Source organism: Podarcis vaucheri, assembly GCF_965113315.1.
Source record: "Podarcis vaucheri genome assembly, chromosome: 13".
NCBI classification, from domain to species: Eukaryota; Metazoa; Chordata; class Lepidosauria; order Squamata; family Lacertidae; genus Podarcis; species Podarcis vaucheri.
Genome location: NC_138751.1, coordinates 11830589 through 11855660, shown reverse-complemented (window position 1 = coordinate 11855660; position 25072 = coordinate 11830589). Strand labels below are relative to the sequence as shown.

Genomic DNA, 25072 nt, shown 5'->3' with positions numbered 1-25072 from the left:
CATATTCCATTACCTTCTGTCGCCATTCTTCTACTGTTGGTATTTGCTGTTGTTTCCAGACCTGTAATAGTATACTTGCCTTGACATGGGGCTGGAAAGGGAGTCAGAAAGTGACTCACCTTCAAATGGAGACTGCATCAGTCTCAGAGGGCTCAAATTCTTGAGAAAGAGAACCAGTGTGGTGTAGTGGTTAAGAGCGGTAGGCTCTTAATTTGGTGAACCAGGTTCGCATCTCTGCTCCTCCACATGCAGCTGCTGGGTGACCTTGGGCTAGTCACACCTCTTTGAAGTCACTCAGCCCCACTCACCTCACAGAGTGTTTGTTGTGGGGGAGGAAGGGAAAGGAGAATGTTAGCTGCTTTAAGACTCTTTCGGGTAGTGATAAAGCAGGATATCAAATCCAAATCCAAACAAAGCCCTGACAGTTCAGCATGACACCAAACATGAGGCATTTTTTCAACAACCCAAACCTTCCTTACACCAAGGGTACCCAATCTGTGGCCCTCCAGATATTGCTGGACTACAGTTTCTTGAATGGTTTCTTTACATGTAAAGGTTCATCATTGTTCCACCCAATGTGTGTGTCTTTAAGGGGCCAGAGCAAGGACCAGAGCAAACTAACGAGACCCAGCTTTACAGCTGTGAAACATAGCAGGTGCTGCTGAGTTGTACTGATTAAACTATGTCAGCAGTTGGGTAGAGTATATAAGGAGCAGCACCTAGCTCTCCCATTACCCTGGGGGATGGGTTGGTGGTTGTGTCTGGTTTGTTGATGTATTTAGTGTAAATGGAGTTTTTGTTTTTCTTATTAAAACCTTATTTAAGTTATTTTTGAGTCCCTTTTTAATGCATGGTCTCCCCAGCAAGCTCTCTGCAGCGCTACCATACTGCAAAAAGCCAACACCTTACACCAAGGGTACCCAATCTGTGGCCCTCCAGATATTGCTGGACTACAGCTCACATCAGCTTCCAATTGGCTATTATTATCATGGATGATGAAAGCTGCAATCGAGAAACATCTGGAGGGGAAAATACTGCCTAGGACTGCCTGACAGTGATAGACCACCTAGTCTTCAGAATTACTACTTCTTACAAGAGTAAAAGACGGATGGCACAGTTTTTCCTTAGCATGCCACTCTGCTTCAAACCTGTATATATGTGCTCTTTCAAAAGCAGTTTGGCTGTGTTCTCCAGGGTCTCTATATCCTGATATGGTTTGGACCCTTTCCATCATTATTCCCAAGTTTCAGTAAGTGTAATCGATGTTACATATGACAGCGAGAGTAAGGGCCAATAGCAGGAGGAAATTAGACAAATGGGGAAAGAATGCCGTTGGCTCCCCTCTAAACACATTTTGATATAGGAATTTTTAGGAAAAAGATGGATGCCTGTCTACAGGTGGGGTGTTTTTGTTTTTGTTTGTAGTTAAGGATGTCCTGCATTAGCAAGCGGATAATACTTGATGGCCGTAGAAATCTCTTCCTAATCTATTATTGTGTGATGTGACAGATATGTTTACTTCGGAAATCATTTCTGATGCACTATAGAGTCAAAAACAAAAAAAGGTTATCCGACCTGTAATTATTAAAATTGCTATAATCAATTCACCTGGCAAAGCACCATAAGGCATAATGAAAAATAAAGATTCAAAAACTAAATCAGAAATGATTAAAAGCACCCCAGCGTTCCACTGACAGCTATGGTAAGGGAGGAGAGAGGAGGCCAGGCTCTGCTATTTCAGTCAGTTTCCCTCTTTCATGGTATAGGTCAGGTTTCAAATCACTCTAGATGAATTCACACTCAATTAATTTTTTAAGTAACAGTGATAAAGTTAAAAAGAAAGTGGCTACCTGCCCCTTTAAGAACAGAATTGCCAAAGTCGGCTGTCACCAAATACATCCTGTTCAAGTCAGGCTGATGATAGTAACAATACTGTAGAGAGTCCATGTGTAGAAGGATATTTGTGATGAGGATGTTGTTGCTGCTGCTTCTCCTACTGCTTCCCAATATGGTGCCCCAAGTGCACGCTGTTGTTTGCAGCAGAAATAATCCTCTGCATATTCAGCATGAGTGGTATGAACCAGGTGACCTTATCATTGGTGGGATAGTGTCTTATATCCATTACGCATTCCCCATCATTTCCTTCCATCAACACCCATCTCTTGCCCTTGTTGAAAAACCAGTGTAAGTAAATGGACCTTAAGATTCAAATCAAATCAAATATCTTTAATACGGTCAATGACCAGGAAACAATTTATAAAATATGACATTAAGAGTAGTATTGTGCTAGAAGTAGCAGTAAAAATATGGCCAATTCTCAGAATTGGTGCTTATATTTATGACCAGGTTTCGAGTTTTGAGTTTTTAAAATTCAGTTCAGAAATCGCTACTGTTTATTATCGTTCCTTCGATGTTTACAGTTTGAGCTCCTTTGTAGGCATCATTGCTCGTCTTATTCTTGTTGCAATGTAACAGTACTTTGCCACGGCCCTGTTAATTTCGAGCTCTTTGTCAGCTAAGAGGTGTCTGATATAGGTGTCGTCTGTACTACGAGGTATTTTCCTCAGAATCGGTTCGATCAGCTCTTTTCTTGAGTCTCGATATAATGGGCAGTATAAGATGACATGCCCAATGGATTCGATTTCATTGCTGTTACAGGGACACAATCTTTGTTCGATCGGTATTTTATTGTATCTTCCCTCTAGGAGAGCTGAAGGGAGATCGTTGAAGCGGGCCCTGGAAAATGCCCATCGGACCTTAAGATTATTTCCTTTATGCTTTATACATTTAGATCTGTCTAGAAAGTACTTTTGCTTTGGGAAAAAAGCTATGAAAAAATATTTATTTTAAAACAAAAGTCGTAAGAATTTATAAGAATGTTTTATTCTTGGTTCAGAGTAAAGAGGAGGCGCACCATAACCTGCTTCAAGTTGGATGGTATTTCTCCATCCTCCAGTGAAGCATAGAAAACTCACTGAACTTCCCCAGTCAAAGAGGCTGAATTAGGGTTGTGCAAGCAGTGTATACACATCGGAGACAGAGCCAGGGGAGCACTGCCTCAAAGCCATGTAAGCCAGGCGCTGGGCTTGAGGAGAGGGCCATGAGCATCTGACAAGGTCCTGGAGTCCTCCTGCCTCCTTCATAAAGCCTAGTTAGCAATTTTTCAGCTTTGGGAACTAGGTGGAAGGACTCTAGGACCCTGCCAGAGCCTTGTGACTCCTTCCTAAGGGAAGGCAATGCAAGGTCTACGTGGGTGCAAATTTTCAGCCTCACTAAGGGCATCATAGTACCCAAGTCTGCTGCTGCCAGTCAATCCTATAAAGCTCTATTTTAAAAGCCAAGACAGACAAGGGTCAAGGGGTCAGTTTGACAACTTCAAGTGCATTCACTACCTCCTCTGGCCACAATAATCAAAACTGATCCAGCAAAAATGGAACAGAGAGTGCACTGCATACCATTTGACTGGCTCCAATTGTATCACGCAATTCTGTCTGAGACTCATTCCATCTCTAAATCAGTCTCTCTTGGCCAGACAACAAATGAATATTCAACACTGAAAAGCTCTTCCTGATAGCTGGTTGTGGACGCAGTGCTGGTAAAGATGAAGATATGAAACTTCAACTGTGTTTGAGCTGATGCAGTTTCAGATCACCACCACTTGCTCTCTAGCCACTGATCCTCCTCCCCACAGTAATATATCATGGCAACCTTTTATTGGCGATATTTGGGTGCAAATCTCCATTTGCTGGGCCACCTACGACTTAGGCACTTTTGTGAGTATGCTAGGGGGGAGAGGAGAGCAATGAAGCCCAGCTTGAGCTCCTTTAGTGAAGGATGTTACAAAATGGAAGCCATGTCTAAAGTACATTGCAAACAATCAGGGATACATTTTAAATACGCTTAGTAATAATGGGAGGAGAGCCCTTTTACCATCATCACTGCTAGCTCATCACTGGGCATTCTTCATATTCAAAATGGCAGCTGCCAATTCCTTTATTTAATATGATAGCATTTCTATTGCTAAGGACAGCTGCGTACTGACAGAGGGATATCGAACTGATTTCAATAACTGTAGCATAGCCATGTGGCAAAGTTCTTGTTTCTAGTGAAAAAGAGCAACATGGTTAAAAAACCTGAAGCTTAGTAAATGAATATCTCTTCTCAATCTATGTTTTCAGACAAATAAAAATCTGACTTGGATGGAGGAAACATCCAAAAATTAACTCTAAAAGGACGAAGCAATTTCAATATTTACATGAATATTTAACAGAGGCAGTTCAATATCTCACATCTCGATGTTGTGCACTGCTTTATTCCCCATAAAATAGTAACACACTTTATTTGTAGGGTGATGAGAAAGTTCTACCAGCACATCCTCGCCTTGGTCTTTGCTGTTGATGAGATCAATGGGAATCCCAAGATCTTGCCCAATGCCACGCTTGGATTCCACATTTATGATAGCTATTCTGATTCAAGGATGACCTACAAAAACACTCTGGATCTGCTCTTTAAATCACATCACTTTGCCCCCAACTACATATGTAGAATTCAGAAAAAAATAGTAGGAGTCATTGGGGGACTTACCTCTCACACCTCCTCATCCATGGCAGACGTCTTAGGTCTTTACAAGATTCCACAGGTACATAAAATAGATTTTTCATACCATAGTTCAATCTACACTCCTTCCACTAGGAAGCTGTTGATTCAAAAGTATCAAGTGAAAAAGGAAAATGGTTGCGATATATTGATATACTTGAGGACGTTAGTATGTGCATAAACCAACTTTTATGAGAGATATGTTCCCAAAGATGTGTGTTTAATATATTTACTGGAGCATTGGGCTCACATTATTTCAATTCTGCAAGCATTGTCCTAGCTGTCTGATAAGTACCAATCCCAATTCATGCTGTTGATAATCGCTTGCACAGGCATAAATAACTCAAGACAAGAATGGTCCTCTCCCTAGGAATCATGAAATTCCCACCTTATGGAAGTGTGATGTTATTCAGCATTGTCCTCTTTCAGAGGCTAATGAAAAGCATTTTTCTTGTTATTTTTCTGGCATTTAGGGAAAGAGAAATATTGATACCAATTTTGTGTTGTTCTCCTACAATACTGAACTTCATTGTAGTTTCCTTAATCTTTGCTGGTATTTTATTTTCATTATATATGCAGTAATGGTTTATTGTTGATCACAGAAGAATAAAACGTTTTATATTCAAGAAACCTATAGGAGAACTCCCATGAGAGTTCTTAGTACATAAACCATCAAAGTCTCTCCACAACTGCTTTAAAGGTTATAGACCAAAAGAACATGATCCATGCTTTGTCTCCCTGCATTTCCACAATCAAGTTTTGTTGATGTATCCAAGCAGTATGTGGAAACAAGCAGGGATAAATGCTCTCCTGGTTTTGACAAAATACATGTGTACAAGTATGCGACTGTGATGACTCTACAATAATAGGAATCAATATCTACATAAATAAATGAGCAAGATTGTTTTGTGTGTTTTTCTAGGTAAATGGGAGGGTGGCCCTTTCTCTAAGATTAGAAAAGATAGAATGCATAGGATTTATATTACATAAATGAGTGTGTTGTGAATTCTTGTTTCCACATGGAAAAGTTTGGCTTTTTTCTTTTTCAGATTTCATATGGTTCATTTGAACACGCCATAAATGATCACATCAAATTCGCTTCCTTTTATCGCATGGTCCCCAATGAAGATCTTCAGTACAAGGGAATTATCCAGTTACTTCTGCATTTCAGATGGAAATGGGTTGGGCTCATCACTCCAGCTAATGAAGCTGGAGAACAATTCTTGAAGACCATTGAACCAATGCTCTTGAAGAATGAAATCTGCTCAGCATTCACAGAAAGAACAGAATACTATCTGCAATTCAGCGATAAAGTATTTGATATAGTGGATCAATCAAAGCTTCTCTTACAAACTTTCATGAAAAGCAAAGCAAATGCGATTGTTATATATGGAGAAAGTACATCTATTATATGGCTCACGTCTGTTTTTATTGCATGGAATATGATTCAGCTAATTCTTCCTCAATCTGTGAGGAACGAACTTGAAGGGAAAGTATGGATTACAGCAGCCCAAATAGATTTCATATCAAATATTGTAGGAAAACTGATTGACCCTAATATACAAATGCTCCAAGGTGCTATCTCCATTACAATTCACTCCAAGGAGATTCAAGACTTCTCAGACTTTCTGCAGGATGTAAAGCCATCTGGACAAGATGCAGATGGTTTCATCAAGGATTTCTGGGAACAATCATTTCTTTGTTCAGTTTCAAACTCATCTGCATTAGCACTCATTATGGGTACATGTACTGGAGAGGAGATGCTGGAGAACCTTCCTGCACCATTTTTTGAAATGAGCATGACTGGCCACAGCTACAGTATCTATAATGCTGTCTATGCTCTGGCACATGCCTTACATATTAGGTACTCATCTGAAGCCATCTGCAGAAGGACAATGGACGGAAACAGACTCTTTCCTCAGAATGTAGAGCCTTGGCAGGTAGTGTTTCCTCTTACAAAGTCTTTACAACCTGCTCAGTGTTGTGCACTTCATTGATGTACGATATGGGTTGTGATTTTTTTTATAATAAATAAAATAATAAATCTTAATACAACAAAATGAACATTAACTAATTTTATTGTGATCCCTTCCAACTCTATAATTATATGATCCTATGATTCTAGAAAATATTTCCTTGAACTTACCCTGCCTGACCTCCAGCAAAGTAAAGATTATTTTTCAGTGGCAGGTGGCCTTTCTTGTAGAAGTACATGAATTCTAGGGACATTATGTATATTATCAATAAAGCCCCTCTCATTTCTTATGTCCTGTGTAGAGCACAGTGGTGTGCCATGCTGTAGCCAAGAGCTGATGCCCTCCACTTGTGTTGGATATGTGATGGCTGGTGGAAGAGTCCAATACATCTTGAGGTGTGGCAAAGGTTGTAGCCAGTCTGCCATTGATTGCTGTGGGAGCCCCTTCACATGTCCACCTAGAACATATTCCCTTTAGAGGTGAGGACTTCCATATTAGAGATCAATTGCACACTGCTCTACTGTGTGTCCTAAATAATCCCTACTCCCCAGGAACATATACTCACACAAGACTTCTCAAAACGAGCTCCTGGCCCTTTTCGTGTCCATCACCTCAAATTCGTTTTATATATTGAATCTTAACAAAGGCTGCTCTGAAACGTATCTCCTGACTCTTGAGTTTACACTGATTCATGATTTCCCTGCTGAAATGTGGGTCCCCTCCATTGGGAACTGAAGTGGTGGACTCCTGGAGGAAAAGAACTTATTTTTTTCCATGAAAACTATTGAATTGTCTTAGTAAGGCTATTACAAGACTACATAGAACTTTTGATTCTCTTTCCACCCAGCTATACTCATTCCTGCAGAGGCTCTCATTCAACAACAGTGCTGGGGATGAAATTACATTCAATGAACATGGAGAATTAGCAGCTGGATATGATATTACAAACCTGGTCACTTTCCCAAATAATTCCTATGTCAGAGTCAAAGTCGGAAGGCTGGATCCTCAGGCCCCTCCTGGAAAAGAGCTCACCATTAACGGGAACAGAATTCAATGGCACAGAGCCTTCACTCAGGTAAGGAAATCACTGCACACAGGAGTGGCTTGTCTAGCTTTGACTAGTGTTGCCCAACTATTGCTGCCACTACTAATAATGCTGCCAATAATAATTGTATTAGTAAATATAAAATGAACTACTGGTACAAAAAGAGTAATGTGCAAAGAAAACATGTCAAACTAAGAAACAGCAATGGTTATTGGAGAGTGTCCTCCTACATGCTTGTTTGTGAAATCCCCAAGGCAGCTCTCTATTTAGTGGCATTAGATAGAATGCTTCGCTAACTGTATCTTTGTGAATGAACATTGTAATCTTCATGAGTTTTTCTATTACCGCTTGAGACTCTAGTGTTGGGTTGCCATCATAGGGACCACAGCTGTGAGGCATTCGCAAGCTTTTTTGCGGAGAAAGTCCTGTTGCTCCGCTGTGACCTCCCTGCCAATGATGTGGATAGATTCCTCCAAGTTGGTAGGCCCACCACTTGCCTCCTTGATCCGTGCCCATCTTGGCTGATTAGGGAGTGTACAGATGTTGCGCGGACTCCCCTGGTTGAAATTATCAATTTGTCCCTTGATACGGGGACATTCCCAGGGGAACTGAAGGAAGCAGTAGTGTGTCCATTCTTAAAGAAAACTTCATTAGATCCCTTAGACCTATCCAATTACCGCCCAGTTTCAAATCTTCCATATCTGGGTAAGGTAATTGAGAGAGCAGTTGCTGAACAGCTTGGTAGGTTTCTGGAGGAAACCGGCTTTAGATCCATTTCAGTCCGGTTTCCGTCCTGGTTTTGGGACCGAGACGGCTCTGGTTGCCCTAACAAATGATCTTCGTAGACAACTGGATCGAGGCGGGTCAGGACTGCTGATCCTTTTAGATTTGTCAGCAGCCTTTGACATGGTTGATCATGATCTTCTGGACCACCGCCTCACAGATGTGGGGATACAGGGCATAGCCTGTAACTGGCTGTGCTCTTTTATCTCTGGTTGGGGACAGAGGGTGGCACTAGGGAGGGATATGTCGTCGCGCCATTCCTTGGTGTGTGGAGTGCCACAGCGCGCAATTCTCTCCCCAATGCTTTTTAACATCTTTATGCGCCCCCTTGCCCAGATTATCCGGAGCTTTGGGCTGGGCTGTCACCAATATGCTGATGACACTCAGCTCTATCTGCTGATGGATGGCCACACCGACTCGGCACCGAATACACTGACCAGATGCTTGGAAGCTGTGGCTGGATGGTTTCTTGGGAGCCAATTGAAACTAAATCCTTCGAAGACAGAGGTCCTATGGCTGGGTCAGGATGGCATGGGGATGAGGGACCAACTCCCTTCTTTTGCGGGTGCCCATTTAGTGCCATTGCCTTCCGTTAAGAGTTTGGGTGTAATCCTGGACGCCTCCCTTTCCATGGAAGCGCAAGTTACAGCAACAGCCAAGGCGACATTTTTCCACCTTCGCCGCATTAAGCATCTGACCGGACACAGGTTAGAGCTCAACGTCGAGCCTACCAAGTGGCGATAGCGGCGGCGAAGAAGAATTTCTTCACCGCCTCTATTGCATCTGCAGAAAACAGCAGCAGAAGACTTTTTCAGGTGGTTCACAATTTAGCGGAACCACCTGCAACATCGGGGCCCAGTACGGGCCACATGTTCTCCTGCAATGATTTTGCAAAGCTTTTTGCAGATAAAATCGCTCAGATTCGGGAAGAAGTAGACTCCACCGTGGGAGCAGGGCCGGGGTGGGAGAGTGCTAGAGTTCTGTCTAGTCAAGTTGAGTGGGATCAATTCCAATCTGTTACCTCCGAGGATGTGGACAGGCTGCTTGGACGAGTGAAACCAACCACCTGTCTCCTGGATCCTTGCCCATCCTGGCTTATAAAAGCTAGCCGGGAAGGACTGGGCGATGGGCTTCGTGGGGTGGTGAATGCTTCCCTCCGTGAGGGAGCCTTCCCAGACCTGCTGAAAGAGGTGGTTATTAAACCGCTTCTTAAAAAACCATCTTTAGATGCGGCCACGATGGCCAACTATCGCCCAGTCTCAAATCTTCCATTCCTGGGCAAGGTGATTGAGCGAGCGGTTGCTGAACAACTCCAGGCACGCCTGGAAGAAGCGGACCATTTGGATCCCTTTCAGTCGGGATTCAGGCCTCATCATGGGACTGAAACTGCCTTGGTCGCACTGGTTGATGATCTCCGGCGGGCTAGGGACAAAGGTGAGAGCTGTTTCCTAGTTCTGCTGGATCTCTCAGCGGCGTTTGATACCATCAACCATAGCATCCTTCTGGACCGTCTTGAGGGGCTGGGAGCTGGGGGCACTGTTATACAGTGGTTCCGCTCCTTCCTCCTGGGCTGTGTTCAGAAAGTGGTGGTGGGGGATGAGTCTTCAGACCCCTGGGCTCTCACTTGTAGGATGCCTCAGGGTTCTGTCCTCTCCCCCATGCTTTTCAACATTTACATGCGGCCGCTGGGAGAGATCATCAGGAGGTTTGGGCTGGGTGTTCATCAGTATGCGGATGATACCCAGCTCTACCTCTCTTTCAAATCAGAACCAGTGAAGGTGGTGAAGGTCCTTTGTGAGTGTCTGGAGGCAGTTGGAGGATGGATGGCGGCTAACAGATTGAGGTTGAATCCTGACAAGACAGAAGTACTGTTTTTGGGGGACAGGAGACGGGCAGGTGTGGAGGATTCCCTGGTCCTGAATGAGGTAACTGTGCCCCTGAAGGACCAGGTGCGCAGCCTGGGAGTCATTTTGGACTCACAGCTGTCCATGGAGGCACAGGTCAAATCTGTGTCCAGGGCAGCTGTTTACCAGCTCCATTTGGTATGTAGGCTGAGACCCTATCTGCCTGCGGACTGTCTCGCCAGAGTGGTGCATGCTCTGGTTATCTCCCGCTTGGACTACTGCAATGCACTCTACGTGGGGCTACCTTTGAAGGTGACTCGGAAACTACAACTAATCCAGAATGCGGCAGCTAGACTGGTGAGTGGGGGCGGCCGCCGAGACCATATAACACCGGTCTTGAAAGACCTGCATTGGCTCCCAGTACGTTTCCGAGCACAATTCAAAGTGTTGGTGCTGACCTTTAAAGCCCTAAACGGCCTCAGTCCAGTATACCTGAAGGAGCGTCTCCACCCCCATCGTTCTACCCGGACACTGAGGTCCAGCGCCGAGGGCCTTCTGGCGGTTCCCTCATTGCGAGAAGCAAAGCTACAGGGAACCAGGCAGAGGGCCTTCTCGGTAGTGGCGCCCGCCCTGTGGAACGCCCTTCCAGCAGATGTCAAAGCGATAAACAACTACCTGACATTCAGGAGACATCTTAAGGCAGCCCTGTTCAGGGAAGTTTTTAACGTTTGATATTTTATTGTATTTTTGGTTTCTGTGGAAGCTGCCCAGAGTGGCTGGGGAGGCCCAGCCAGATGGGCGGGGTATAAATAATAAATTATTATTATTATTATTATTATTATTATTATTATTATTATTATGCCTTGCTCGGAGTGCCCTGGAGCCCAGCTGCCTATCCATGTACTCCATGGGTTGCTGGACAAAGGATTCAGGCTCCTCTCAATGCCTCAGTACAGGAATCCAGCTGCTTGTCATTGTCCTGTGCTGCCAGCCATGGCAGAGCTCAGTGGAGGGAGAAGCCAGACAACCAGTTAAGTCTCAGGGGGGTGCTTGCCTGGAGGCAGAGTCCGCATAAAAGGTCCAGTCCAGTCCTAAGGTCATGAGTATCTCAGTTCATGTAGTCAGACAATCTGGGGGTCAAGAAAGACAAGGGTCAAAGGTCACAAGAAACAAGAAGCAGCAAGGTCTGGTCAGGAATGACAAAAGTTGTTTCCAGTAACTGACTGAGGCTGGAAACCCTGCTTAAGAAAGCTGGAGCCTGAATTGGACTTCTTCACAGGTTTTGAATAAACATACACAAATTTGTTAATATAATAGATGGATAATTTAGAGATTTTTACATCTTTATAACATGCAGAGAATAATATGTGTTAAATCAGAAAGAGGAAGTGAGAGATGTTGCAGGGGGAGGGAGGGGTATGTGAGGAAGATGGGGAGGAAAAAAATGGGGGAAATACAATTGTTGGAATAATTTGTTATGTGAAAACAGTCAATATATTATTATTTTTTAAAAAGAAGAGCTGTACCTTTTTCCTCCCAAGGCATGTGGCACCTGGGCACATATGGATCCTACAGTTAACATTTCTGGCCCTCCTATTTACGGATAGATCACCTGATGTTATCCCTAAAACAATTTCTTAATATTAACCTCTTCATGTCTCTTTGGATAGGTGCCACCCATTTCCTTATGTAATGCCAACTGCCTTCCTGGTTATGAGAAGAAAAAGAAGGAGGGGAAGAAATTCTGTTGTTATGCTTGTGATCCGTGTCCTCATGGGATGTTCTCAAATGAGAAGGGTGAGAGATGCCATATTAGCATATAAAAGTTATTTTAGAATCATAGAATCATAGAATCATAGAGTTGGAAGAGACCACAAGGGCCATCGATTCCAACCCCCTGCCAAGCAGGAAACACCATCAGAGCACTCCTGACATATGGTTGTCAAGCCTCTGCTTAAAGACCTCCAAAGTAGGAGACTCCACCACACTCCTTGGCAGCAAATTCCACTGTCGAACAGCTCTTACTGTCAGGAAGTTCTTCCTAATGTTTAGGTGGAATCTTCTTTCTTGTAGTTTGGATCCATTGCTCCGTGTCCGCTTCTCTGGAGCAGCAGAAAACAACCTTTCTCCCTCCTCTATGTGACATCCTTTTATATATTTGAACATGGCTATCATATCACCCCTTAACCTCCTCTTCTCCAGGCTAAACATGCCCAGCTCCCTTAGCCGTTCCTCATAAGGCATCGTTTCCAGGCCTTTGACCATTTTGGTTGCCCTCCTCTGGACACGTTCCAGTTTGTCAGTGTCCTTCTTGAATTGTGGTGCCCAGAACTGGACACAGTACTCCAGGTGTGGTCTGACCAGAGCAGAATACAGTGGCACTATTACTTCCCTTGATCTAGATGCTATACTCCTATTGATGCAGCCCAGAATTGCATTGGCTTTTTTAGCTGCCGCGTCACACTGTTGGCTCATGTCAAGTTTGTGGTCAACCAAGACTCCTAGATCCTTTTCACATGTACTGCTCTCAAGCCAGGTGTCACCCATCTTGTATTTGTGCCTCTCATTTGTTTTGCCCAAGTGCAATACTTTACATTTCTCCCTGTTAAAATTCATCTTGTTTATTTTTGCCCAGTTCTCTAATCTGTCAAGGTCGTTTTGAAGTGTGATCCTGTCCTCTGGGGTGTTAGCCACCCCTCCCAGTTTGGTGTCATCTGCAAATTTGATCAGGATGCCCTTGAGTCCATCATCCAAGTCGTTGATAAAGATGTTGAATAAGACCGGGCCCAAGACAGAACCCTGTGGCACCCCACTAGTCACTCTTTTCCAGGATGAAGAGGAACCATTGATGAGCACCCTTTGGGTTCGGTCAGCCAGCCAGTTACAAATCCACTGAGTGGTAGCATAGTCAAGACCGCATTTTACCAGCTTCTTTACAAGAATATCATGGGGCACCTTGTCAAATGCCTTGCTGAAATCAAGGTAGGCTACATCCACTGCGTTCCCTTCATCTACCAGGCTTGTAATTCTGTCAAAAAACGAGATCAGGTTAGTCTGACATGACTTATTTTTCAGAAATCCATGCTGACTATTGGTGATCACAGCATTCCTTTCTAGGTGCTCACAGACTGTTTGCTTAATGATCTGCTCCAGAATCTTCCCTGGTATTGATGTCAGACTGACTGGGCGGTAATTATTTGGGTCCTCTCTTTTCCCCTTTTTGAAAATAGGGACAACATTTGCCCTCCTCCAGTCTGCCGGGACTTCGCCTGTTCTCCAGGAATTCTCAAAGATGACTGCCAGTGGTTCTGAGATCTGCCAGTTCTTTTAATACTCTTGGATGCAGTTCATCTGGCCCTGGAGACTTGAATACATCTAAACTAGCCAAATATTCTTGTACTATCTCCTTAGTTATTCTGGGCTGTGTTTCCTTTGCTGAATCATTTGCTCCAAATTCTTCAGGTCGGGCATTGTTTTCTTTATCGGAGAAGACTGAGGCAAAGAAGGCATTGAGTAGTTCAGCCCTTTCTGTGTCCCCTGTTTGCATTTCACCATCTTCTCCTCTGAGTGACCCCATTGTTTCTTTGTTCTTCCTTTTGCTACGAACATACCCATAAAAGCCTTTTTTGTTGCTTTTAACCTCTCTAGCAAGCCTGAGTTCATTCTGTGCTTTAGCTTTTCTGACTTTGTGTCTACACGTGCTGGCTATTTGTTTGAATTCCTCTTTGGTGGTTTCCCCCCTTTTCCATTTTTTGTACACATCCTTTTTTAATCTTAATTCAGTTAAAAGTTCTTTAGATAGCCACCCTGGCTTCTTTAGGCACCTTCCATGTTTCCGTCTCATTGGTATTGCCTGACGTTGTGCTTTTAGTATCTCCCTCTTAACAAACTCCCAGCCATCATGAACTCCCTTTCCTTTTAGTATTGTTGTCCATGGGATCTCACCCAGCACTTCCCTAAGTTTTATGAAGTCGGCTTTCTTAAAGTCAAGAAATTGAGTCCTAGTATGCTTGGCTACTCCTTTCCGCTGTATAGTAAACTTCAGAAGAGCATGATCACTCGCGCCTAATGATCCTTCCACTTCTACCCCACTAACCAGGTCATCAACATTGGTTAGGACCAGATCTAAAATGGCTGTTCCTCTTGTTGCTTCTCCCACTTTCTGGACAATGAAGTTGTCTGCAAGGCCAGTGAGGAATCTGTTTGACCTTATGCTCTTGGCTGAGTTTGACGTCCAACAAATATCTGGGTAATTGAAGTCCCCCATTACTACTATCTCCCTTCCTTTTGCATGCTTGGCCATCTGTTCCAGGAAGGCATCATCTATGTCCTCCGTTTGGCTTGGGGATCTATAGTAAACTCCCACAATGAGGTCTCTGTTATTCTTCTCTCCCTTAATTTTGACCCAAATGCTCTCACTTTGGCTTTGAGGATCTAAATCTTGGATCTCTTCACAGGTATACACATCCCTGACATATAACGCCACTCCTCCTCCTTTCTTGTCTGGTCTGTTTCTCTGAAATAGATTGTATCCCCCCATTATTACATTCCAATCGTGGGACTTATCCCACCAGGTTTCAGTGATGCCTATTATGTCATATTTAGTTTGCTGTACCAAGAGCTCAAGCTCATCTTGTTTATTTCCCATGCTTTGCGCATTAGTGTACAGACATTGAAGTCCATTAATCATTCCCCCGTGTCTCTTATTTAAGGATTTTTTCCTCCCACCACTAGGTCCGCGTGCTGTTTGCTCCATTTGGTCTATGACATTTGGATGATCATCTTCATTAATTGATAGACTCCTACCTTCAGGAGCACTGTCTCCCTCCCCCACATTAGTCAGTTTAAAGCCCTCCTGATGAGGTTTCTGAGATTTTTTGCAAAAACATTTCTCCCAACCGTTGTGAGATGCAGCCCATCACTTGCCAGAAGTCCATCTTCAAGAAACTGCAGTCCGTGATCTAAGAATTTTAGTAAATTCTTAACTGGGCAATGGGGTTTGCTCTGTATGGCCTCAATTTATATTGTTTATTAAAAATAGTATATTGATTTCCCTTCAGTTTCAGTAAAAGCTGCCACTATGAACAAATTATCTTAACCTTCTAGGGAGTAAACCATAAGAATGTGACGTTATCTGTAACGTAAAGATTTTCCATCACTGTATCTACATTGATCTTTTAAACGTTATGAAATATAATGTTCCATAATGTTTAATGCAGTTTCCCATTGCTGGTGGCTCACTGCTGAGGTGTCACATTTTAATAATACATTTTAACTTTATAAACCACTAGTGTAGCTTCACCTCAAGTCCGTTTTGATGCATCAAGACATAAATTTCATACAGTCGTACCGCATCAGGTTACAGACTCCGCAAACCCAAAAATAGTACCTCAGGTTAAGAACTTTGCTTCCGGATGAGAACAGAAATCATGCGGCGGCAGCATGGAGGCAGCTTGAGGCCCCATTAGCTAAAGTGGTGCCTCAGGTTAAGAACAGTTTCGGGTTAAGAACGGACTTCCAGAAAGAAATATTTTCTTAACCCGAGGTACCACTGTACATACATTTTGTCCTGGAAGACAACACTTAAGTTTTGGGGAAGTGAGGATGGAATAGACGTGGCGGTTTTTTCTCTGAGACCAAGGCTCTTTGGGGACAGTGTTAAAATCCTATAAAAATCACCCCTCTTGCTTCCAAGATTTCAGCTATAATATTTCTCTTATTTCATTATGAAGTATCTGTGGTTCTAAGAAAATGGAGGGGACCACCCAAATAATAGTTTCTCATATATGAAATGATTTCATGCATAACTTTATTTAATGCATGGCTTTATTTTCAAAGCATCTAGGGCACAAGCATTTGAACTAAAAGTTTTGAAACATTTTCCTTGGGGAAACACTATGATAAGGGGTGTCCTGAGTTTTTAAAAAAAACACTTTTAAGCATATTCCGGATTGTATCCAATTGTCATGCAACCTTTTTTCAGGATTGGAAACCTGTGCCAGATGTCCTTTGGATCAATATCCAAATGAAGAGCAGAATGAGTGCACTCCCAAGAAACCAAATGTCCTAGGCTTTGGTGAAACTTTGGCCATGATTTCAACTTTCTCTGCACTTTTATTCTCTTTGATCACAGCTTTGGTACTTGGCATTTTCATTAAGCACCGGAACACTGCCATCGTCAAAGCCAATAACAGAAGCCTCACTTACATTCTCCTCATCTCCCTCCTCTTGTGTTTCCTGTGCTCCTTGATGTTCATTGGAATGCCTAATAAGGCAACCTGCCCACTCCGACAAACGGCTTTTGGCATTGTCTTCTCTGTGGCCCTCTCTAGCATCTTGGCCAAGACTATTTCAGTGGTTTTGGCATTCATGGCTACCAAGCCAGATTCCACAATCAGGAAGTGGGTAGGCAAAAAACTGGCTTACTCCATTGTCCTTTCCTGCTCTGTGATTCAAGTAGGAATCTGTGTCTTCTGGCTGGCAACCTCTGCACCATTCCCAGAAGTGGACATGCATTCAAGCAATGAAGAAATTATATTCTTATGTAATGAGGGGTCAGTTCTCATGTTCTATGGTGTTTTAGGCTATATGGGCTTCCTGGCCATTATAAGCTTCACTGTGGCCTTCTTAGCCAGGAAGTTGCCTGACAGCTTCAATGAAGCCAAGTTCATCACCTTCAGCATGCTGGTCTTCTGCAGTGTTTGGTTCTCCTTTATTCCCACGTACTTGAGCACTAGAGGAAAATACATGGTGGCTGTGGAGATCTTCTCCATCTTGGCTTCCAGTGCTGGGCTGCTAGGTTGCATCTTTTCCCCTAAATGCTACATTATTGTGGTGAGGCCTGAGCTGAATAACAGAGAGCAGCTGATTCGGAGAAAGATGTAAATAACAGAATAGTTTGTCATTTCTATATTTACACTCTAGACTTGTTGTCATGGTAATTTCCCTGTGGTTTATCAAGAAAGGATGTTACCTAAAATGATGAAAATTACAGAAGAGATTGTCTTATCAATTTATGTTAGTGATGTCCAGCATAGTTGCTTATGAGGTTTCAATGAACAGGGATTACATGTATGAAAGAAACTGTGGATGATAGCCAACCACTTGAATGCCTACACATCCCCTTACTCTTCTCCTGCATCCAAAGAGATGCCCTCTTATCTTCCCAAGAGGCCTGAACCTCTCCTGAGGTGATGATGGGGTCAGAGAGAAGAAAAGAAAAAGAACACAAGAACTTGAGAAGCTGCCTTATACTGAGTCCATCAGTCTATCCAGCAGGGCTGTGCACCAGATTTGACCATGCTCCATGCCAAAACGTGCCAATATTGGGTGAGCTCGTGTATAGGGGCGAGCTGTGGTTTTGTGCCTTGTGCCAGCCAGATCTGTGTAGGGATTGCAGGGGGGTGCAGCATCCGGAGGTGCCACTATAGTTTGGCTACTGGATGGAGTCTGTAATATGTCTGTGGAGAGGGTCAGGGTTTGGGTCTGGTGTGGTTGATTGGTGACGGCGTTCTGTGTGCCTCTGGTTCTGGTGTCGGTTTTTGTGGGGAGGGCTAATTTCCAGATGTCTGGCAGGCGGGACGTGTCGTCACGCTTGTTCATGTTGCCCCTATACACGAAGCCAAGCCAGAGCACAACTAAATGCAGCACAGCCATCTTCTCAGAAAAACTCTTCACAAGCTCAAGAGGTCAAGACACGAAAGCTTTAGCAACTAATCTACACTTAATGACCCACCCAGTGGTATTCAGAATATCACTCATGAAATCACCCAAGATATCCCTCAAGTAATTAAGGAACAAAAGAAGAAAAGGCACACTAATCTAGGAACTTCCTCTCTGCCCAGAACGTTGGAGGCTATACACCACACCCCTCAACAGTATTTATAGGAACTCAAACACCAGACTCTGCTCTGTTCCAGTAACAAGAAGCCGAAAGCACCAGCCTGAAGATGACGAGTGAGACCTCGTCGAAACGTCGCACAGACACCCCGACTCTTACACGGGAAGACACCCGAAGACACCAAAACCTGCATATATATATATATATATATATATATATATATATATATATATATATATATAAATAAAATATTTATTAAAGGTTTTAAACAATACAACAAACTTCACATTCACAACCAAAGAAAAGAAAAACACCATCACAATCAATCAAAAAAAACCCCCAAAAAGACAAGAAAAATATACGAAGCATACAAAAAAACAAAAAAGGCATAAAAAAGACATTTAAAAAATGGTTCAATTTCTTAAATATTATTTCCATAACCCTTTTTCTTGACTCCCTCACATCTCCCTTTTCTGTGTTCCCATTTACAAAATCTTATTCAGCAATACTTCACCTTCTTTTAAATCTTATTTTATATTACACATTTCACCTATTATGTCTCCAATTTCCCCCCTTTATTATCAGTTATTTGAGCTTGACATAATATTGTTCAAATTTTACCTTTGTTCTTATAAACCAATTTTGCATACTCCTTTCAAATATGTCACTAATGCCACGTTATCTTTATATCCTGCATCATTCTAACATTCATACAGTTTACAATACTTTTGCAAATAATCCTTAAATTTCTTCCAGTCCTCTTCCACTATCTCTTCTCCCAGGTCTCGGATTCTGCCAGTCATTTCTGCCAATTCCATGTAGTCTATCAGTTGCGTCTGCCATTCTTCCAGAGTGGGCAAATCTTCTGTCTTCCAGTACTTTGCGATGAGTATTCTTGCTGCTGTTGTCGCATACATAAAGAAAGTTCTGTCCTTCTTTGGCACCATTTGGCCGACAATGCCCAAAAGGAAGGCCTCTGGTTTCTTAAGGAAGGTATATTTAAATACCTTTTTTAGTTCATTATAGATCATTTCCCAGAAGGCCTTAACCTTTGGGCACGTCCACCAAAGGTGAAAGAATGTTCCTTCAGTTTCTTTACATTTCCAACACTTATTGACTGGCAAATGGTATATTTTTGCAAGCTTGACTGGGGTCATGTACCACCTGTATATCATTTTCATAATATTTTCTTTCAAGGCATTACATGCCGTGAATTTCACACCGGTGGTCCATAACCGTTCCCAGTCAGCAAACATAATATTGTAGCCAATGTCTTGCGCCCATTTTATCATAGCTGATTTAACCGTTTCATCCTGAGTGTTCCATTTTAACAGCAAGTTATACATTCTTGAAAGTACCTTAGTTTTTGGTTCTAACATTTCTGTTTCTAGTTTCGATTTTTCCACCTGGAAGCCTGTTTTTTTATCCTTATTAAAGGCCTCCCTAATCTGACCATAATGTAACCAATCTCGCACTTTGTCCTTCAATTTCTCAAAACTCTGCAGTCTCCATATGTCTCCATCTTTTTCTACTATCTCCCAATATTTTGGCCAGTTGGCCTCCATATTGAGTCTTTTCTGAGCCTTAGCTTCCATTGGTGACAGCCACCTTGGGGTCTTACTTTCTAATAAATCTTTGTATCTTGTCCAGACATTAAACACTGCCTTCCTGACTATATGGTTCTTAAAAGCTTTATGAGCTTTAACCTTGTCGTACCACAAATATGCATGCCACCCAAACACATTGTTGAACCCTTCCAAATCCAAAATATCAGTGTTCTCTAGAAGTAGCCAGTCTTTCAACCAGCAGAAAGCTGCTGATTCATAAAACAGTTTCATGTCTGGCAGGGCAAACCCCCCTCTTTCTTTAGCATCAGTTAATATTTTAAATTTTATTCTGGGCGTTTTGCCCTGCCAGACAAACCTAGAGATATCTCTCTGCCACCTCTTGAAACATTCCATCTTGTCCACAATCTACAAGGTCTGAAACAAAAACAACATTTTTGGCAGTACATTCATCTTTATAGCAGCAATTCAACCCAACAAGGAAAGCTTCAGTTTTGACCAAATTTCTAAATCCTTTTTGATTTCTGACCAACATTTTTCATAGTTGTCTTTAAATAAATTCAGGTTTTTAGCCGTCATATTAACCCCTAGATATTTCACCTTGTTAACCACATTTAACTCTGTCTCCTTCTGAAACCTTTCTTTTTCCAAAATTGTCAAGTGTTTTTTTTCCAAAACCTTAGTTTTCTGCTTGTTTAATTTAAATCCTGCCACCCGACCAAATTCTTGAATCAGTTCTAACACCCTTTTCGTACTAGATTCTGGCTCCTGTAATGTCAAAACCAAGTCATCTGCAAAAGCCTTAAGTTTATACTGTTTGGCTCCGACCTGGATTCCTTCAACCAACCGGTCCCCTCTGTTCATGTTCAGGAGCACCTCTAGGACCGAAATAAATAACAGTGGGGAAATAGGGCAACCTTGTCGTGTTCCTTTCTCAATTTTAAACTCTTCTGTCACCACATTATTGACTATCAATTTTGCCTTTTGTTCTGAATAAATTGCGTCTATGCCATTTTCAAACCCCCGTCCCACTCCCATCCCTTTAAGATTGTTCTTCATAAAATTCCATGAGATATTGTCAAAGGCCTTCTCCGCATCGATAAAAATCAGCACTGCTTTTGTATTAGTATTCATTTGCAAAAGTTCCAAAATGTCGATAATATTCCTTGTATTATCAGACAAATGTCTGCCTGGGAGAAAGCCTGCCTGGTCTTTGTGAATCACTTCATTTAACACTCTTTTTAATCTATTTGCTAAAATATCTGCAAAAATTTTGTAATCCACATTTAAAAGGGAAATGGGACGGTAGTTCTTAAGTTGTGTCTTTTCAGTTTCAGATTTAGGTATAAGTGTGATGAAAGCTTCTTTCCACGATTCCAGTGTCTTCTTCCCCTCCATGATCTCATTGCAGACCTCCTTCAATGGTTGGATCAGATACTTCTTTCAAGATCTTATAATACTTGGAGGTTAGCCCATCCGGCCCTGGAGATTTGCCCAATTGCATGTTCTGAATGGCACCTTCAATCTCTTGTTCTGTTATTTTATAGTTCAGTATTATCTTATTTTCTTGAGATAGTTTTGGTAATCCATTGTTTCTTAAAAATTGGTCTATCTCAGTCTCTTTTTGCGGCCCTTGGGTATAAAGTTGTTTAAAGTATCTCTGGAAACATTTTCTGATCTCCACAGGGTTCTGAATATTTCTCCCTTCAATCTCTAAGTTGGTAACCGTATTCAATTTCTGTCTCTTTTTCAACTGCCATGCTAGCAGTTTTCCGCATTTATTTGCCGATTCAAAAGTCCTTTGTTTCATTTGTTTGATTTTCCATTCAACTTCCTGGTTTATCAATTTTGTATATTGTGCTTGATACAGTTTAATTTCTCTCAGAATCTCCTGTGACTTTGGTTTCGATCTTAATTTTTTCTCTCCTTCTTTTATTTTCTCCAAGATCTTATCTTTTTTCTCATTCTGAGCTCTTTTCTTTATCACATTCTGTTGTATCAGAAACCCCCTCATGACCGCTTTGCTTGCGTCCCAGATTACTCTTTTTTCCACTGTAGTTTTCAGATTTATTTCAAAATAATCACTCATTTTGATTCATTTTGAAGCCCCTACATTTATGTATGTATTCATTTACATTGTTCATAATATGTTGAAGCAGAACATTTAAAAGTGCTCTGAACTGAACATCAGATGGAAGTGACTCAACTTGCCATAGACACTCCTCCAGGCTCTAAGGTGATTTTATATGTTGTGGTCTTCTTTGTGAAACACCCTGAGACCTCTGTTTATTAGGTGGTGTATAAATAATAATAATAATAATAATAATAATAATAATAATAATAATAATAATAATAATAATAGCAGTGGCAGATAAATACCACCCTAGAGATGGAACTTTATTCTACACCACGCTATTATTTGCACCAGGGGTAGTTAATCTATGGCCCTCCAGATGTTGCTGAACAACAGCTCCCACCAGCTTACAACAAGCCATTATTATCAAGGATGATGGCAACTGTAGTCCAGAAACATCTGGATGGCATAACAGTGTATATAACTGTCTTGCACTGATGGGCCACCCTGACAGTCTTCTGCATTTATGCTTCTGACCAGAGTAAGAGAGAAATGTCTTGAACTAGTGGTTTTCAGCCAGTGTGCTGTGGCATCCTGGAGTGCCTTGAATGATGGTCAGGGGTGCCACAGTCAACACTGGCCTCTCTTCCTCTTCCCTTTCCTCCCTCCTCTGATGCCCTCTTGTGACTCGGCCTCCCAAAGATTTGCACAGCCTTGGCTACAAGCTCCTCAGGTGAATGGTGCCTGTAGGGCTGACCAGAGGGTGCTTCCAAAGCCCCCATGGGGCAGTGTTAGGAGGGGTAGGGGGCAGCTTAGAGACCAGGCATGGCGGCGGCAGCAGCAAGGAGAGGGCAGAGGAGAGGAGGCTGAGGGAACATGCCACAAGGGAGGGTATTTGAAAAAGTGTGGGAAGCTGCCAGCTCGGCAGACAAATCAGTACTGTATTGCAGACCAGAAGACACAACCCCTACTCCTTCTCTATAAGCATCTCTGGTTCCCTCAAGCCTTTCACCTTCACTCGAACTTCCGGGTTAGCGCCATCAACGAATGGTGGAGTTCCTCCGACCGGATGAACTGGCTCTGTGGAAACTGGGTCTTCCTGCCGCGGCGAAGGTGGGGACCCGCTAGAAATCCCAGGCGGAGAAAGCCTGGGAACGTGGGGTTCAGCAGGGCACCAGGAGTGCCTCCCCTACTCACGGGGAACCCCATTTTGGGGCTCCAGAGTGAAGTGGGGTGAGCGGCGCGGTGCTGCGAACTGATTGCTACTTTCACGGAGTGAAGCCACACAGCCATTGCTGGAGAGCGCTGACTTTTTCCTGTGGACAATTGGATTTAAAACAAGTACCCATGAGTAGAAACGGAAAATTGGATCAAGAAATATCCTAATTTGGCACCGAAGCGGGAAGGTTCAAAACAGGAAGTCCGCCTTCCGCTTTTTGTATATAGACTGAAGCAAAAACCTTGTAAGCTAAAGACTGGAAGGTCATTTATAAAAGTCTAAATTTCCTTCATTTATAACCACTAAAACCCCCTTGGAAGCAGGAGAAAAGGGGGGGGGACTTTGACTGTTTAAGCCTGCAGGAGAGGGAGTAAAGAAAGACAAGTTTCCACCGTCTCAAACCTGGGAACAGGGTGTCAGAGACAGAAATTGTTGGAGATGTTCATTGACTGTGAATGGAACACTTTGACAGATAGCTAAAAAAGAGAAATAAACTGATTCCAATGTTGCCTTTTGCATTCTAAGAAACAAAATATCTGAAAAATGAAAGTAATTTTCCTTTGTTGGACTTGCCTTAAAAAGATGGATACAAATAGAAATTGTCTCCTCTAGAGGGAGCTTGTTAAATTGTTGCTGCAGTCTACTTGGGGACTTTACAGCTGTAAGATTAAGATCGTGGGACCAGTCCTTTGACCTTGAATAAAAATGTGCTGGGGGGAAGTTTTGGTGCTTGCTTTATGCAAGACAAGTGCTTTGTTGGAACAGATGCATGAGGAGATGGATTTGATGAATGAGAAAACGGATTTGATGACTGTTGTGGTCAGTAACTGCGGATAAACAGGGAATACTGATACAGAAAACATTCAGGGACCAAATCAGGAACCTGTATTGATTGGGCAAGTGCAAGTGCAGAAGATAATGGAGGAGGTTAGTATTGGAAGACACAGGAGCTACCCACACTGGAAGAATGGCAGATGAAAGTGATGGACTACATGGAATTGGCAGAAATGACTGGCAGAATTCGTGACCAGGGAGAAGAGTTGGTGGAGGAAGACTGGAAGAAATTTAAAGACTACTTGCAGAAGCACTGTAAAATTAAGGAATATTAAAACGATGTCTGATGGAAAATAAGTGGTATTGGTAAAAAGATTTCTAAGAAAATGTAAATAGGGATTGATAATTGGAAAATTGATATTTGTAATAGGTTAATATCTTGAGTGAGGATAAATGCTAGAGGGTAAGGATTTGCTGAATTTAATATCTGAACTGGAATACAAAATGGGAGGTGTGAGGAGGTCAAGAAACTAGTGAATGAAGTGTAAGATATGAAAATACTAATCTATTTTCTGTTTTGTCTTTTGGTTTTTTTTGTTCTTTTTTCCCTTCCCTTCTTTTGTTAACTGTTTTCTATTGTGTATCTTTTATGTGTTTTGTTTTTGTATTTTTATATTTTTGTAGTTTTTCTTATGTCTAAATTTTGAAACTTTTTATTGTTTGTGAAACTTTAATAAACATTATTTTTTTAAAAAAAAAAAAGATAGTGGAGGACGTTGCGGTTGCACCTCAAATAATACAAATGGAGAGATCCGAGGCCCTGCAGGAGCATAAGCCGCTGTTTTTGAAGATTGAAGTTGGAGTGGGCCAGGGGGAGTCTGGAGCTGAGGAGGTTCTTAACTTCGGAGGGACTTTGAAATATGCTCTTAAATATTTTTTGGATTACATTGATGACTGTGGGGAGTGGGACTGTGGGGAATAGGCTGGTTTGATGAAGGGAGATGGAGATAAATTTGGGCTGGAATCTCCCAGAGACCTACTCCTCAATGAGAAAGGAAAGAAATTAAGAAAGAGACCAACAAAAGACAAGGAAAAGTGCAGGTATAAACAACAAGAAGAAGATCTGCAGAAGGGACATGGAAGAGACTTAAGAGCCTCGGACATAAGATTACCAGGTTGATGGACTAGATGGAATGGACAATAAGGACTGACATGACCCGAGACCAGGAAGAAGAGACTTTGGATGAAGATTGGAAGAAAATTTATAAAGAAAAAAATTTATTTAGGGAATTAGCCTAAAATTAATGAATATTAGGGAAAATGTTGGAATGAAACTATATGGCTTTAGTAGAAATG

At 42.3% G+C, this 25072-nt stretch overlaps 1 protein-coding gene across 1 annotated transcript in view; it reads left to right on the top strand.

Moving 5' to 3' along the window:
* Positions 1-4351: 4351 nt before the first annotated feature.
* The window catches only part of LOC309516468 (uncharacterized protein), a gene marked incomplete at both ends in the record, with an annotated part of 47374 nt that continues 26653 nt past the window's right edge, over positions 4352-25072 (top strand). The window contains 5 exons of the mRNA XM_082195235.1: positions 4352-4639; positions 5646-6233; positions 7420-7647; positions 11915-12041; positions 16228-17125. Coding sequence (XP_082051361.1) covers positions 4352-4639; positions 5646-6233; positions 7420-7647; positions 11915-12041; positions 16228-17125 — 2129 coding nt within the window. The remainder of the gene's footprint in view (positions 4640-5645; positions 6234-7419; positions 7648-11914; positions 12042-16227; positions 17126-25072) is intronic.